This window comes from Acinonyx jubatus, chromosome F2 (genome assembly GCF_027475565.1).
Source record: "Acinonyx jubatus isolate Ajub_Pintada_27869175 chromosome F2, VMU_Ajub_asm_v1.0, whole genome shotgun sequence".
In the NCBI taxonomy this organism is placed as follows: domain Eukaryota; kingdom Metazoa; phylum Chordata; class Mammalia; order Carnivora; family Felidae; genus Acinonyx; species Acinonyx jubatus.
This window is the reverse complement of record NC_069394.1, coordinates 56783475-56800000: the sequence shown is the minus strand read 5'-3', so window position 1 is coordinate 56800000 and position 16526 is coordinate 56783475. Positions and strand designations below refer to the sequence as shown.

The 16526-nt window shown below is 37.8% G+C and overlaps 1 protein-coding gene and 1 long non-coding RNA gene across 5 annotated transcripts in view; one reads left to right on the top strand and one right to left on the bottom strand.

Annotated features, from left to right (window-relative positions):
• Positions 1-7927, bottom strand: part of LOC113600683 (uncharacterized) — a 25128-nt gene extending 17201 nt beyond the window's left edge. For 2 of the 3 annotated variants that reach the window (XR_008292853.1, XR_008292854.1), the window contains exons 1-3: positions 7661-7927; positions 1540-1654; positions 645-724 (exon numbers count right to left, since the gene is read on the bottom strand). This is a non-coding gene — a long non-coding RNA (uncharacterized LOC113600683). The remainder of the gene's footprint in view (positions 1-644; positions 725-1539; positions 1655-7660) is intronic. The other variant, XR_008292855.1, reaches the window with a different exon arrangement.
• ZFHX4 (zinc finger homeobox 4) overlaps positions 1-16526 on the top strand; it is a 160659-nt gene that overhangs the window by 2376 nt on the left and 141757 nt on the right. Inside the window, exons 1-2 of one of the 2 annotated variants that reach the window (XM_027064346.2) lie at positions 1-214; positions 1155-1579. The exon at positions 1-214 is cut by the window's left edge and continues 2376 nt beyond it. In XM_027064346.2, coding sequence (XP_026920147.2) covers positions 1-214; positions 1155-1579 — 639 coding nt within the window. Of the gene's footprint in view, positions 215-1076; positions 1580-16526 lie in introns of both variants that reach the window. The other variant, XM_027064344.2, reaches the window with a different exon arrangement.

The following is a 16526-nucleotide window of genomic DNA, read 5'->3' as shown; positions in this document are numbered from 1 at the left end:
CATAATATGATGCTTCTGCAGCAGAACATGAAGCAGATCCAGCACAACCTGCACTTGGGCCTTGCCCCGGCGGAGGCTGAACTTTATCAGTACTACCTAGCCCAGAACATAGGCCTGACCGGAATGAAGCTGGAAAACCCTGCGGACCCACAACTCATGATCAGTCCATTCCAGCTGGATCCCGCCACGGCAGCCGCTTTGGCACCAGGACTCGGTTAGTACTTAACTGCTTTTCTGCACTGCGCTTAGTTTCTAGTCGCATTCTGATTTGGCGTGATACACCCAGACAAGGCGGTGAATGCCAACAAATTGGGGACAGTTTACTAGAAGGGACTTTCTCTTTCAACCGGGTAATGAAACCATTTGTGCCTTCCTTCAAACCTGAATTAACTCCAGAGAGGAAGGAGTTAAGGGATGGATGGGCAGCGGAAGAGGAGTCCGCAGACTCCCTCTCCGTTCAGCAGGTTGATTATTAGCAAACGCTGATGTGCATTAGTTGCCTTACAGTCATTAGCTGTACCTCACGGTCTCAGCCGTTATTCCTAAAATATCAAGCTTGAGCTTCGGAAGGGTCCACCACCCCCGTTCGTTAAATATTTTTGAAACATATTTGAATGTCTGTGATTGAAGATGATTAAACTCACCGTAATACCGTTACCTTATCCCAGGTATTTGGCAGTAGATTACAGGCACGCAGGGGCAGTATTAGCCAAATCTCATCAAGCTTTTAGACAAATTGCAAAATAACAATTAGTGCTTATGTAAGTTTATCTAGGCTCTTAAACTGCAAGCACGTGACTGTCTTGTTATGGTATTGATCAACTTTCTTGCCCTCGAAAATACAAATTTCAGAATGACATCATGCCCAGTAGGAGTAATTAAAGCTATCTGATGAGGGAATTTAGAAGTTGAAAGGGATGATTGTAATTGATCCTGATTCAATCCTATTACAGCTTTTTATAGTGTAAGCTCTAGAGAAAGCACATTCCTTGTCAAGACTTTATTTTACAGATTCCTTTGTGTGTGCTGTGTTTTCTAGTCTCTATTTTTCCTTTTAATTTTTTTTCTTCCTGTAGTAAATAATGAGCTGCCGCCTGAAATCCGGCTTGCCAGTGGTCAGCTAATGGGTGATGACCTGTCCCTCCTTACTGCAGGAGAGCTGTCACCTTATATCAGTGACCCAGCGCTGAAGCTATTCCAGTGTGCTGTTTGCAACAAATTCACCTCTGACAGCCTGGAGGCCCTAAGTGTGCATGTGAGCAGTGAGCGCTCTCTCCCTGAAGAGGAATGGAGGGCTGTGATTGGAGATATCTACCAGTGCAAGCTCTGTAACTACAACACTCAGCTCAAAGCCAACTTCCAGCTCCACTGCAAGACTGATAAACATATGCAGAAATATCAACTGGTGGCCCACATTAAAGAAGGGGGTAAAAGCAATGAGTGGAGGCTGAAGTGTATTGCCATTGGCAACCCCGTTCACCTGAAATGTAACGCCTGTGACTACTACACCAACAGTGTGGATAAATTACGCTTGCATACCACCAATCACAGGCACGAGGCGGCCCTGAAGCTCTACAAGGTAAGCAGCGACATCCATTTCCGTTGGCACAGAGCAGAGCAGGGAATTAACTGTTTCAGGGCTTGGAGCGCAAATCTGTAAGTTCAGGGAAAAAAAAAAAGAGCAAAAGGAGAGAGGGGCAAGGTACACAGCTGCTGCTTAACGTTACTAAACGTAGACTGAGATAGATGGAATTGGAGAATTTATTTACAAGGTTTGCCCTGTGTCCCTTTTACACCTATCTCAGTGGCATTGCTGGCTTTACTGGTTTCCCAGAAATAAAATAAGCCTTCTGAGTAGTTTCACATAAAAGTCATATTGTTATACTTCTTGCATTGATTGATTTAAATAAAACACAAATATGGCGCTACTCTTGGCTAAGTGTTGATGGTTACAGGGAACAGATGACAAGAACAGTCTACTCCGTGAATACATCATCTTTTGTTTGTTGTCAAACAGGGGCGATCCAAACACAGTGCGTGCGTGCGTGCATGCGTGTGTGTGTGTGTATGTGTGTGTTTTGTTGTCGTTGTTTTTCTGTACAAAACAACAGAGTAGACACATTCTCCCTTAGCATCAGTTGGAAGTCTTCTACTTAACTCAGTTGTTATTTTACATGACCTTTCCCAGCTAGAAATGGTTTTATTCCCAATGGGTGGGGCACAAATAAAAATGTTCATTAAATGGCAAATATACTTTTATCTTTGCTGGAAAAAAAAAACTATGCAGATGTAATGAATATGTGCAACTGGTGAACCCCCTTTATTACACAACTTGTCTCTGCTTTTTCTAAATTCTAATTACTGGTTAATTTATTTTGTGAGTCTGTTTACTGGATTGGCTTGATCGTCTTGGTTCTTGTACAAACGTAACAGATTCATTTCTATGATGAATAACTTGGTAACTTATTAAAAACTTCTTTTGTCTAGAGGATATTAAAATTCAGAAAATATTGCAAGCCATTAGTCATTGTAACCAGCTCTAAATATGATTACAAAATCCATTTTGCAAGTGTTATCTATTGATTTATACTAGAAATCAGTGATAACTATACTATCAGGAGTCAACCAGCGATTATAATACCTATGGCTTTTCTAATACTATTTCAAACTATAAACACACAGCAAAAAGGGCAGGTTGTGGCTCTGTAGAGCAGGTGCAGGAATTGTTTATTTGGTTTGGACTGGCACTATTCGTTTGGGTCGTTTCTTGAGGTCCAAATTCTAGATTGGTGTACTGAGCGTAAAAGCCTAAAGATGTAGAGTGAGAGTTTGTAACATTGTCCCTGTGATATCAGCGCTCTGTGGATCAACAAGGAAAGCGTTAGATTTGGGTTACAGAGTTTGAGGGGAGTGCAAACCCTAATGTAAGATACAAGCTTCTAAGTTGATGGCATTGAGAATATGATACAAAGGATTCATTGTATTATAATCCATACGTTTTGCTCTTCCATTGTCAACTTTTTTTCTGTTGATACCTGACCTATTAAAACTTTTAGAATACCTAGGAGAAAAAGCAAACATTAAGTTTGTATAAATAATAGATCTCTCGACCCTGGGAGCTATGTAGAATATTCATGAACTGTGTTTATATTCACACCGCTCCTCTAACACTTTAAATTAACATGTTGTGAATAGAAGATATAAACGTACAGATTTTTCTATTTTATTAATCTCATGTGGGGAGCTAAAGAGAGGTAGAGTGTTACTGTTTATTTTCTCAGGAAAGGTTGTTTAATCTAATTGTTTGATGGTTATTTAAACGTGCGTGTATATGTGTGTATTAAGTTTATCTAGTCACTCCGTGAGTATGAGTTGATCACCCTCACTATCTGCAGAGCAATTTGCTAAGTGTCAGAGTTACTCTTGAAGTTCCTTTTCAGGGAGAGTTGGATATTGCCTTCGAATGTATAACAACCAAATGAGATAAAAGCTTGTTTATAAAGAGGGCTTTAAAGCAGAGAGAGCTTTAGATCCTAGAACCAAAGGATGTATGTACTCTTCCCTTAAAAATGTTGTAAAATCATATAAAAATTTACTTTTCCCCCCACTGTTCTTTATTTATCTCTTAAATACTCAAGTGTCTTTGTAGTGTAGTGTCTAAAAATGGTAAGCCAACAAACAAAAACACACTTGGAACAAAGTTACCTTGAATTAAGAGAAGATTGAGGAGATAAATATTTGAGCTGTTGAAACTTGGTGTTGGACAATCCAACTATATTATTTTGCATTATCCTTCAAGGAGCATTCATTATCCCTAGTAGTAACTAGATAAGTACTCCAGAATAGGAATGTGTTGAGGTTGCCTTCTCTAAACTGATTTATAGAAACTGTATGAGTCAGATATAGAGGATTTTCAAGTGTAGTGATGAGAATATTAGCAAGCTTGGTCGGCTTGTGTCGGCAAAATGAAATTGCTTCATAAGTAACATTAATTGCTTTTAAATGAGAACCTAACAAATTGGCCTGGGCCTGGGAAAAAAAATGATGGTCTGTAATAGGCTAAAATATTAAAATTAGAGTTAAAATAGTTTCTGAGTTAATGACTAGACAATAATCTCCTATATAAAATTCATTTTCATTAGGAGTTTAATTTACATCATTTTGCATCGTGAATTATTCAGACTTTAAGGGAAAGTGACAAGTAGCAGTTATAAGACAAATACAGAGCTGTGAGAAAACAGCTTTTCTCGTTATTGACAACATATTGATTCATAACACTCTAAATGCGGTTATGTGTCAGTTCGATTTGAATAGACCACTTTACCTCCTGCATTGTCAACCTGGAGCAGTATTACTAAAAGAAGTGTGTGTCCTTATTTCAGTTTAAGGAGGTTAAAGGTTAAAGGTTGAGGGTGAGCTTGAAAGCATCATCTGCCTAGCTGCTTAACTTTAAACTGATCAATTTAATGAAAATCTGTTTTACAGATGTTGTTTTAATGTATTTGGCAGGATTTAGGCAGCTTTAACATTAGACGTATGCTAGTAAAAATTATTTCTTTATTTGACCAGAACAACACCTTTCCTTTTATGTTTAAGGTAGAAGGCTTGCGGGTTATGGTATTTTGGCAAGGAACCCAGAGGCAGAATGTGTTGATGATCTTTCCATCTGGACTCAAAAAAAGAATACCTTTATGTCTATTGCTAACGATGACTGCAAAAACAAACAAAGCTGTATTCATTTTTTGGCAGTATTATTTTCCTTAGAATTTTTTTTAAAAGGAATTTTGTTATTGTTAAGGAACCCTTACTCTTTTCTTCAAGCAGAATTCTCTGAAGCGCTAAGTTAAGCACTATTAAATTTTGATTTTTTTCCTCCAGAAATTTTAACGATGAAGCAAACTTGGTCTAGGAAATTAAAACAATAAAATGAAACTACATATTGCCCTTAATCTTCTCTTTCAATGTATAAAAGTACTTTTAAAGTGAGGTTAGTAAATGCTAAGTGAGAGATAGCCACAATCAGGGTTGTAAGGTAAAGTGTGCCTGTGTGTGTATTTTCATCTACATCTAGATTGAGATATAATGCAAAAGCAGTGTTTCTTAGCCAACCACTTTATTGTGTTTGATTATATTCTTCTAATCCCACACCTTTGCATCCTCTACAGATTTCTGTCAATTGATAATCACATAATATGTCCTCGATAATATTTGTAGGATGAATACATGAATCCACTGAGCTATGTATTAAAAACAAAAACAAAAACCTTTACTTCCAACCCTCCTTTTTAAAAAATGCATTGCAATTGGTCTACCCCTTAAATGATCCCAAACTTTTCCTAAAGAGTAGAGTAAAAAGATATAATGAAAGCCACTTAGCACTACCCGTTCAAACGGAAGAAGAACAGATATGACTTTGGCCATATTTCAGTTTTACAGTTAGTTTACCTTGGGCTCAGAAAGGACAAGACTTTTCCAGGCAGCTGATTGGTCTGCCCCCATCCTATGCAGGGCTTGAAAATCCTCTTGCCACACCTGTAATTCAGCTGCTCTTATAATATTGTATGTATTTTTAAGTGAGGTGTTCACAGCTTTGCTGGTTCAAAGTCAAAAGCTTAATGATACCAGCCTTTTTTCTTCCTGCATCTGCTAGTAGTGAAGCAGAATAGTCTGTCTGAATTCCACAATGCTGTTTTCATATTTGGATTTCAAATTGGCTGAGAGCAGTGAATGAATCTCTTGTCTCCATGGTGAGCAAAGGAACACACGTGGGATTTAGTCCTAGGTAACTTTTAGTGTAACATTCCCCCAAGGAACATTTTTGGAGTTTTCTCATTAGCCATGTTATGGATGAAAGCATCCGGGTTAAGAACTAAAATCAAGGTGTGGGGGAGGGTCACAGAAGAGAATGCAAGGAGCCACGTTGGGGAAAGTATGTGGCAAGGAAATAAAAAATGGAATAATTAGCTTCACCTACCATTTTGCCTCTTTTTTTTTTTTTACTAGTAGGAAATAATAACCCGATCAGTTTGGAATTAACAAAGAATCACGAGCATTTTCATTTCAATAGGCCTGAGTCCAACTTTGCAATTTAAAATCAAATATACCAGATATGTACCGTTTCAATTATTGAACTGTCATTGTCCCGGTGTGATGGTAAAGGAGGTCAGGAGATTGTGTGGTGCACATTTGCATAAAAGTCATTGTGCGGAAGGAAATTGGAATATGTGTGTGTATCTACGAAACCCAAACAGGTTTCTCTTAATCTTATTCTAGTCATTTGTTTAGATGAAGAAAGCTGTTTTCAGAGATAAACAAAAGTTATTCTTTTCTGCTGCTAAACATTAACCTGAATATGGAAATTTTTACACTTTTTGTATTAGTTTCAGATTTATGTTTCTTTTGAGGTTGAAATGCAGTGTGAAATTTAATTCCAGTTGTAGGATTTCTCTTTAAAAAAGTAATCACAACTCAAATTATTCTATTGTATTCTCATATAAAAAGACATGCTTGCATAATACTTATAACTAATAAATACGCAGATCAAATGGAGAGGAGCTGGTTAGCTAATAGCAACTAATAAATCACTGGTGTTTTCAGATCGCGATGTAATTGGCCAGCCCTATCTGCTGTGTCTACTTCTGTTTTTAAGCCTGACATTTGCTGAAGCACAGCCATGTGTTATAACATGACTACTCCAGAGCAAATATGGGCTTGCTCCCTGCTTTCATATGGCAAGTAATATGTTACACTGTGAGCCGAGCCCCGTCTTTGTATTCCCCTAGAAAAAAGAATGACCCCAAATCTATCTATCCGAGTGTAAAATATGGATGTGAGTGCACATCCACCCCTAAAAGGATTACTGTAGACCAGGCATTAGCAACCTACTACATCCATGTCAGAACAGATGAAATGATTTTTAGTGTCTGAAATTGTTAACAAACCCAGACAAAACTTAAAGGCGGCCGAGGGCGCAAAGGAACCCTCCTACTTTATTTTTGACGTGTCTTTCCTTAACCAGTGCTACCATCTCCCTACACATCAGGCACTCGCTCTTAATGCTCCTCTCTGTTTCTTTGAAACCCTTCCTGTTTTATCCCACCTAGATCTTCTCTTCATGGAAATGCTCCAGGTTGCAAGATTACCCATCTAATTCCCCAAAGAAAACTAGCATTCCCTTAATTAAGGGGAAAAGGAGCCTTTTCGTAAAAGCAGAATAGCGCATCCAAAGGTGTAAATGACCTTCTAGTCTTTCCCAGGGTGCATTTTGTCTTAAAAGAACTGCTTAATCTGGATGAATTTCGAGCATGTGAGGGGGTGTAGTGACCTTGTCGGGGATGGGGCTTAGGTAGGGCTGTGCCCGACCCTAGGACCTTTCCTCACTCATCTCCTTCTGAACACCGCACCCCCCCCCCCCCCCCGCCCACACACACACACATCGTAGTGCTTCTCGTCTCAGAAACACAGTAAAAAACTTGAGGCTACCATTCACTTCGTTTCAGGACCATGTCAACTCATACTTCATTATTTATGTTACAGCTTTTGCGTAACTTGTGTCCATTCTGTCTCATGTAAAGTGTAGGTATGGTTTAACCAAAAGTAGTAAATCGCTTATGTGTCACCCACCCTGAGGTCATGTAGGTAATGCAGACGAAGGTGTTACCTCATAATTAATGTGCTCTCCCGGCGTGCTTCTTTGGCTTCCGTTTAATAGTCCCTGTCAATGGAGCTTGTTTAAAATTGCTGAAATGTTCGAATGGGTGCTGGGATGCCACGCAGTAATGCAGCCAGAGTCATATGTTAAGCAGGCCTCGCGCTGCTGAAAGGGTCTTGGCCCGGGGTGGAGTGAGGAGGAGCTGGCATGTGCATAATGACCGTGGTTCTGCTTCCAGAACATCTGGCCTGCCTGAGTTCTACTGGAAATGCTTTACCGAGTTTGCTTTGAGTCTGAGCCTATGCTCAGGCTGAGTTCAATTAGACGTGGAGATTTGTTCATTATTCAGATAATTCAAGCCTTAAAAGGCACTTTTCCCAAATTATCAGTGTATTTCAGGAGAGCTTACGATGATATGATTTATTCGAAAGAGGAACAGCGATGGAGGAACAGCCCCCTATAGCCCTTGAGGAAACATCATCACAGATCCCATAACCTCAGAGCAGTACAGTGCTTGGTACAGACACAAGGGCTAAAGTTCTCTTTGCAGGATGTCTCAGGATATCCTGAATGATATCCCCAGTTTTTCTTCTAATAAATACAGAAACATTGATTGAGCACCTACTATGTGCCAGCTTTTAAAATGTCTCTTGTTTATGGAGACCCATTAACGTGGTAGGATGTAAGCCATCTGCTCTGAGGTGATGCTTCTGAACTCAATCTGTTCTCCAGTGTGGCAGGGATATTAATAAAATTAAGGGCTGAACCCCATACACTAGCCATCGAAAGCTTCCAGGAATTTTTTCAACAATGGTTGGTCAAAGGACTGAGTGTGACTGCTCTCTTAACTTAGGTCATCAGTCGTTGTAGAGCAATGTCACTTGATTATCTTAACTTCCTCTTATTGCTCTCTTACATTGGAAGACTTTATTGATCAGTTTCAGGCAAGGGTTATAGTGGGAATTTTAGGGCAGTATAGAGCTTTTCTGTTAGTTGAGACATTTATGTTCTTCATGTGTAAGGATGCTGGATGCATTACCTGGAAAAATGAAAAAGAAAACCACTTAAAGGATGCAAAATGTCAGATTACAACTTCAGTCAACCTTCTTATAGGATCAGGGTGATGATTTAGTTTGATTCTTGAAGAACCTTTGTAAGTCCAGTTTATAATACTGTCAGAGTTCTGCTTAAAGATGAATTATTACAAAGACCAGCTTGTTACGATCATAGATAATAGCAATTTTGTGTGGCAACATTTTATTTCACTCAGTTTCATAATCTTATATTAATATTCTAGTTCTCTTATCTTTAAGGAGAAGTACTTTTGTAGCCTTGAATACATTACTTACATATATTATATTGAGAATGTACACATAAATATAAAAGTATCTTGAGACCATACTCTTAATACTTCATTGATTCAGATCTTCCCAAAGCCTTTCTTTCACTGGAAATGTCATAGAATATGCATCTCTCTTTTCTTGTTGCTTACAGGATAAATGTCAAGGTTATATTTTCCCATTAGGCAATTTTTAAAGAGCAATGTACAGGAAGGTTAAGGTTGAAGAATTCTTTGTCTCTGGTTATCTGCTGATAAAATTAGTGAAATGCAGAGCTGAAGGTGGAAAGAAATGAGCTATTGGTAGGTTCAACTGTATCACTTAACTCAAATTTGGGAGGGAAGCTTTTAAGGTTTTAAAATATTGATTTTTTTGAGTCCATGATGATGTGTCCTGTGCCAAGAAGAGCCTTGTTTATAAATGGAGTTGGCAAATGACTATCTGTATGTGATTTATGAGATATTGGGAAGAAATCTTACCAAAGATATTCCTTCTTTGGATGCCAGATATTCTGTCAACAGTAAAACCAAATTGATAATTGACTTATCCATTTATCCATTTAAAAAGAGGACATAAGTTGACAATAGTCATAGTATGTTAGACTTTTTATGTGCATTTTCTCATTTACTCTTCCTAACAGTTATATGTTACTATTCCCATTTTGACATATGGGAACCTGTTATTCAGAACAAAATGCCCTGCTCAAGTCTTCCCCGATGGTAAGAACCTGTGCTGGAGTTCCAGCCCACGTTATGAGGCTTTGCTAATAAGAAAACTTTCTGTTGCACTTGAGGTTAGGAGGAGCAGAAAATGGGAGAGGAAACGGAAGGCCTAAGTGCCAGAGGCAAACTTGCCAATTTTGTCTAGGGCTTAATCATTTTGGAGCACACTTTTATTCTTTCAAGTTAGCAGATTCCCTTAAAGATATAGCAGATGCAACGTAATGTAAGAGCTGGCCAGTATGGATGCGGCCAACTAGAGCGATGGACTTAACACCTGTTGGGTCATCTACAAGCTGGAAGGGGAAACCACTGGTCACAATTGTTACCTGAATATCTCCTGTCACAATGAATTCTTTCACATTAAGAAAAAAAACAAACTTCCTTTTACTGGCATTTTTGGGTGTTGGTATATTAAATAGAAAGAACTAATAGAATATTTATCACTTCTAGTGCCTGAGCTCTCAGTGCTTAAGCACCTTTGGAAGCTGCATGAACTCATTCAGGTCACCAGGGTACTTCAGCAGTAATGTACTAAATGGTACCCCTCTGACCTGAAAGAGGGAATGTGTCTCCCTAAGCATTTAACTTCCTAAACAGGAACAACTAAAGCACCGTCTACCCTCTGCCCAGAACTCAATTACCTTTTCCTGACATCCTTATAACTGCTGGAGGAAGTGCTGTTCATTTGCTCCTTATTAGAATCTTAAAACATAATCTTGTGTTGAATTATTACTATTTTTTTTTACTTTTATCTTTCACTTCTTACTTTGATCCATTTTAGTGACAGGATTCCAGAAATTTTCTCTCCACCATATGTTTCTAATGCACTTCCTTCCTCTCTCTCCTTGAAATTTTGTTAATGACTCCAATGCAGAGCCCCAAATCTTGTTAGAACTATTTGCACTGACTTAACTTAGAGGTACTAGGGGAAATCTGCCTTCCTAAATCTGGCTACCTCTTCCTACAAAAAAGTGTCGGTAGTCGACATTGCTGCAGTTGACCACATTCGCTAATGAAATGTTCTTTTATTGAAAAGAATAGTCTTACTTTTGAAATGACAGAATTGTTAGCAATACAGAAGCTCCCAATACCTATAACTGGTCTGCGTACAGCATGAACGGACAGTCTGATAATTACAATGTGTAGTACCTTTCAAAGGCTTTAAATATTTCTAACTATGCATTTGGCAAGTCTAAAAATAACACTAGCATATATCCTTAGGGCCTAAAATCATTCCCTGTTCAATTGTAAGAAATCAGGTAGCAAGTCTGATTGCCATCACCTCTGAGAGAGAGTCAGTTTACAAGGCATCTCCTTTAAACGCAATGGTATATTAGCATTTACCACTGAGTAACTAAGGAAGTGACATCATACATGGGGGAGCGGGAGGGTGATTCTTAATTTTCACACCAAATAAATAAAATTGTTTTTATAAATAAGATCAGCATGCTAAAATATGAATGATGCAACATCAGGATATACCTTTTAGGATTTGATTTGTTTGGAGAATTTATATTATATAGTGTTTTAGAAGGGAGATAACTGTCTCCTACTTACTATATATTATTGTGGGAGAAGGGGAGAGAGAGCGGGAGAGAGAGAATCCCAAGCAGGCTCTGCACTGTCAGCACAGAGCCTGATGTGGGGCTCAGTCTCATGAACTGTGAGATCATGACCTGAGCCAGAATCAAGCATCAGACACTTAATCAGCTGAGCCACCCAGGCACCCCAATTATCACTACTTTTTAAAGAGAAGCCCCTCAGTGTCCTTTGAGAAATAATTTGGCTAAAAGTAAGTTCTGGGTTATTATTACTTCTTGTTTATTACAATTAAGTCATTAAAAAAGCACATTTGGATGGAACAATTGTACCAAGTTTTTCCATGATGAGTATTCCCCGAGAAGAATAACCAAACAATCAAAGTCATAACTAAGTTCCTTAAAAAATAGACCTAAGGGGAACTCATAAATAACTTTTTTTTTCAGAGAAAAGCAGTCTTTGGCTCTCATAGTTCCTTAAATATTAGAAAAAGTAAGATGGGCTTTATGAAAAATTATTTAGTTTTTGGAGTGCTGATTCCTAACACAGAGGATAGAATGACTGCCTTTAAGTCATCAGTGCAAAAATGTCTTCCTAATTGCTTAATTTTGTCAATTTAAATGTACATTTCCAGATAGACCTTCAGATACAATATTTACTTACAAGTTTTTGTAGCATATATGAGGTCATTCTATTCCTTCTTATAGAACTGTGGCTACAGTGAAATTGGTACATATAGCACTTTTCCAAATAGTGAACAATTTAATTCTTTATCAATGGGTGTAGAAAAATGTACATGTATTCAGTTCTCATATGTTGAATTATTGAAAAGTCAAGATGTCAGTACTTCAATAATGTTTTCAGTACATATCCAAGGACACCTACTTATACTTATTTTGCTCAAACCCTGGAAAAAACGGCATGCATGCATTTATGGATGTGTGTGTGTGTGTGTGTGTGTGTCTGTGTGTGTGTGTGTGTGTGTGTGTCTATGTGTGTGTGTGTAAGAGAGAGAGGAGAAGAATACAGTATATGAAGACTTACTTTTACAAAATTGATGATCATGAGTTAATCAATTAATAGCCACTTATTCTGTTTTTTAGTAAATGGCAAAAATCTCTTCCTGCACATTGCAAGTGTTCTCAGTCTCTAGAGATAATAAACTTTGATGCTGTTGTGCAAGACTCATCAGCAAGCACTGAAATCAGTTCTGTATGTACACATGACTAATCAAAGGTTCAGGGATCAGGATATGATTTGGTAAAAGTAATAGGTTCTCCAAAAAGTAAATGGCCTCACTAATTGTGGGAGCACATTAAGCCTTTCCCCCCCCCTTACAAAAGGCCCTCGTCCCCCATTGGAGTAGATACATTTTCACAAAGCTTTGAGTGCTAAGTGTTTTAAAAAAGTGTCTTTAAAAGCAAAGATGTTTTCAAATTAATGCCTACCTTATCAGTGCTCTATTCTTGTCTTTATCTTAAAGTCACAATAGATACCATAAGACATTTAGACTCAGAATGATCCTTGAAATTCGGGGAATTGGGTAACCAGAACAAGTATCTTCAAATATCTTAAGCTGATCAACAGTGGGAAATTGATGGAATAAGACAACAATCTTATTAAGCATGAAATGATATAGGAAAATGTGACTAAAAGTTTCAAGAAATCAGTTCTAAATTAGAAATGGAAGGAACTAAAGTTATATGCTACAAAATCTACCATGTGAACAATGCAATGAATGTTGAGACCACTGTCTTTTGCTTTGCCTTTTTTAAAAAAAAATTGCTTATATATTGATACAAAATTGATATATAATTTATATTTATTGAATGTAATTGGTATATAATTCATATTCCGTGCTCTTAAACCATTTAAATTATACAATGAAATGTTTTATTTTTTAAAATAATCTCTATGCACTACGTGGGGCTTGGACTCAATCCCAAGATCAAGAGTCTCATGCTCCACTAGCTGAGCCAGCCAGGGGTCCCACAATGAAATATTTTTCTAGGATATTCAAAGAAGTATGCACCCATCACCATCATCAATTTTAGAACATTTTCAACACTCCAGAAAGAAATCCTGTCCCATTTAGTCCACTCCCACTAATCCCAAACCCCCTTTCCTGGCACTAAGCAACCATTAATTGCTTTCGGTCTATATAGATTTGCCTAATCTGGATATTTCATGTAAAGGGAATCATGCTATATGTGACACTTTATGACTTATTTCTTTCACGTAACATAATATTTTCAAAATTCACCCGTCTCGTAGTATGTATGGATCTATATTCATACCTTTCTACTATGGGATTTCCATTGTATGGATAAACTGCGTTTTATTTATCCTCTCATCAACTGATGGGCATTTGAGTTGTTTCCACTTTTTGGTTATTATGAATAATCAATAATGATGCTGTGAACATTTGTGTACAAGTATTTATGTGGACATGTGTTCTCATTTCTTTTGGATGTATACTTAAGTGTGGCATTGTTGGTTTACTAGACTGTCTTTACTGCCAGTCAGTACTTTTTTTTTTTTTACTGTTTATTTATTTTTTTATTTATTTTTGAGAGAGATGGAGCAGGGGAGGGACAGAGAGACAGGGAGATGGGATCTGAAGCCAGCTCTGTGCTGACAATAAAGAGCCCCATGTGGGGCTTGAACTCATGAACCCTGAGATCAAGACCTGAGCCGAAGTCAGATGCTTAACCAACTGAGCCACCCAGGCACCCCACTGCCAGTCAGTTCTTATTTTGTATCTGGTCAGCACCTTCTTTATCCTTTAAAGAATATTACGATGTTTTTGTTTTTGTTTTTGTTTTTTTCCAATCACCCAAACTTATTCATCTTCTGCTTTGGCCAACAAATTCAGTGCAAAAATTAACCCTAACATTTACTGAGCACTTACTAGGTGGCAGAAAGTCTTCTAAGTTAAAAAAGAATAACTCATTAAATCAAACAGCAACCCTATTAGGTAGGCACTATTATTATGCCGATTTTGAAGATGAGGAACTAAAGCAATGAAAGCTTAATTAATCTAATGCGATGTAGCTGGTGAGAGTGACAATGGAGTCTGAGGATTTGAACCAAGATTGCCTGGCTCCAGCACCCATGGTCTTAAACAGGACACCGTGTCACAGGGAAGATCTTACATGGAGAAGGATACCTGGAAAGGAAGGCCTTGTTTGGGGCAGAAGGGATGGAAATAAGAGTGTAACCATAATTATTGATCTTCAAAAAGAATATGAATCCCCTGAGAGAGAAAAAGAGGTAATTGTGAGATAGATAGAGATGGAGAGACTTTGAGAAGTGTAGTGATGGAGAGCAAATTAGAAAAATCACTGATAACAGTATATAGTTCTTTTTTATGTCAGAATGTAAACTATTTGGTTCATACAATGTTCTCTGAAAAATATCTAGAACTGAGCTCTCCATGTTTGTAGGAATGAAAAATTGGTCTACTTTATAGTAACGTAAATTTACTGAAAGACATTTTGTTAGACTGATGTTCTAGTAATGCACAAAAGCTTGTTTGTTCTCATTTGTTAAAAACACACTGTGCTGAGGGGCGCCTGGGTGGCTCAGTCAGTTAAGCCTCAGACTTGGGCTCAGGTCACCGTCTCAAGGTTCATGAATTCAAGCCCCACGTCGGGCTCTGTCCAGACAGCTCGGAGCCTGGAGCCTGCTTCAGATTCTGTGTCTCCCTCTCTCTCTGCCTCTACCCTGCTCATACTCTGTCTCTCTCTCTCTCTCTTTCTCTCTCACTAAAATAAATGAACATTAAACACACACACACACACACACACACACACACACACACACACACACACTCACACTGTGCTGGACCCTAATGGTGGGTGAGTAAGACAGACACAAAGGTATATGATTCAATTCCTGTCCTCAAGGAGCTCCCCAGTCTTTAGAAGAAAACATATAATGCTTTTTATCTGTGCTTCATTTTCCCTTGTGATTTTGCTCTGGTAACAGCCTTTCTGAATTCCAGAAGTTTGCAGAGACATTTTTAGTACTCTATATAACACGTTTTAGCAATATTTACTCCTTTGTGTCATCTAGGAAGTTAATATTTAGATTTCCTGTGGTATTGGGGAAACAGTTAGATTCCTGCATTGCAGAGCTTTGATAAAGAGTGGTTGTTTGCTTCCACACCAGTAAAGATGTTGTCCCATTGTTGGAAAATAATGTACAGTGTCAGTAGAATTTAAGTCTTTTCTCTCTCTTGCCTCTCCCTCCCCACCTATGTGATGTTTGTGAGCATGATTTTTATGTTTTCATAATAGTAGAGATATGGATAAACTGAAATATTACTTTGTGCTTCTTTTTTTCTTTTTGCTAATTAGAAGGGTTTTTTTTTCTTTTTGTAGGTATAAAAACATAAATATACTTGTTTTTAATATCTGATCTAATTAGTTACTGGCAAAATAGTCTTAATATTTTATCTATAGCTATTTCAGGCATCATACTATTTTATCCAAACAATTATTAATGTTCTTTGAGGTTTTCCATTTCCAAAGACCTACTGATCTTAGCAAAACCTATCGACATGGGTACAGTGAGGTTAGGGGCTGGGCTACCACTATTCCTACTGTTAGAACATAGCATTTCTTCTTTCTCTTTTACAATGACAAATTAAGGGGGAATTATGCAAGAAAACATGATAAACTCCCATGTTATCTCATGCTAAAAGATTCTCTGGAGCTACTTTCTTGAGTCTAAAACATAGTGCATCTGAAAGATTGACTGCCTATGTCAGCACTTAGGTCTATGAATACCAACGAGCTTAATAAACACTCACAAAGTAGGTATCACTCTCTAATACCCTTCCGTTATTAATATATTGGGGGTGCAGAGTGGTGGGAAGGTGTGGGGTGGTGTCTCAGAGAAATACAGTGAAAGAAATGCACATCTGTCTTTCCCCTCATCCATGTCTACAGCTATCCATGCATCTCTCTGTAACTCAAGAAAAGTTTTAAAAGGAAAGGAGAGGCATTTTCTGTCATAAAGTGTCCAACTAACTTTCTGACTCTTTATGTGGTTTTTGGCAAGCATTTCTGTGCCTTAGTTAATATATTAGTAAATGGAGAAAAAAAAAACACTCCACTGAGTTCTGTAGATCTTAATTAAGGTACAAAAACAGCTTTGAAAAAAAGTGTTCTGAGATGAAAGCTTTTCTTATATGTGGAAAATATTACTCATGTCTTGTCAGCATATCTACTCTACTGGCATTGCTTTTTTGTACTCGGAGATAACTTC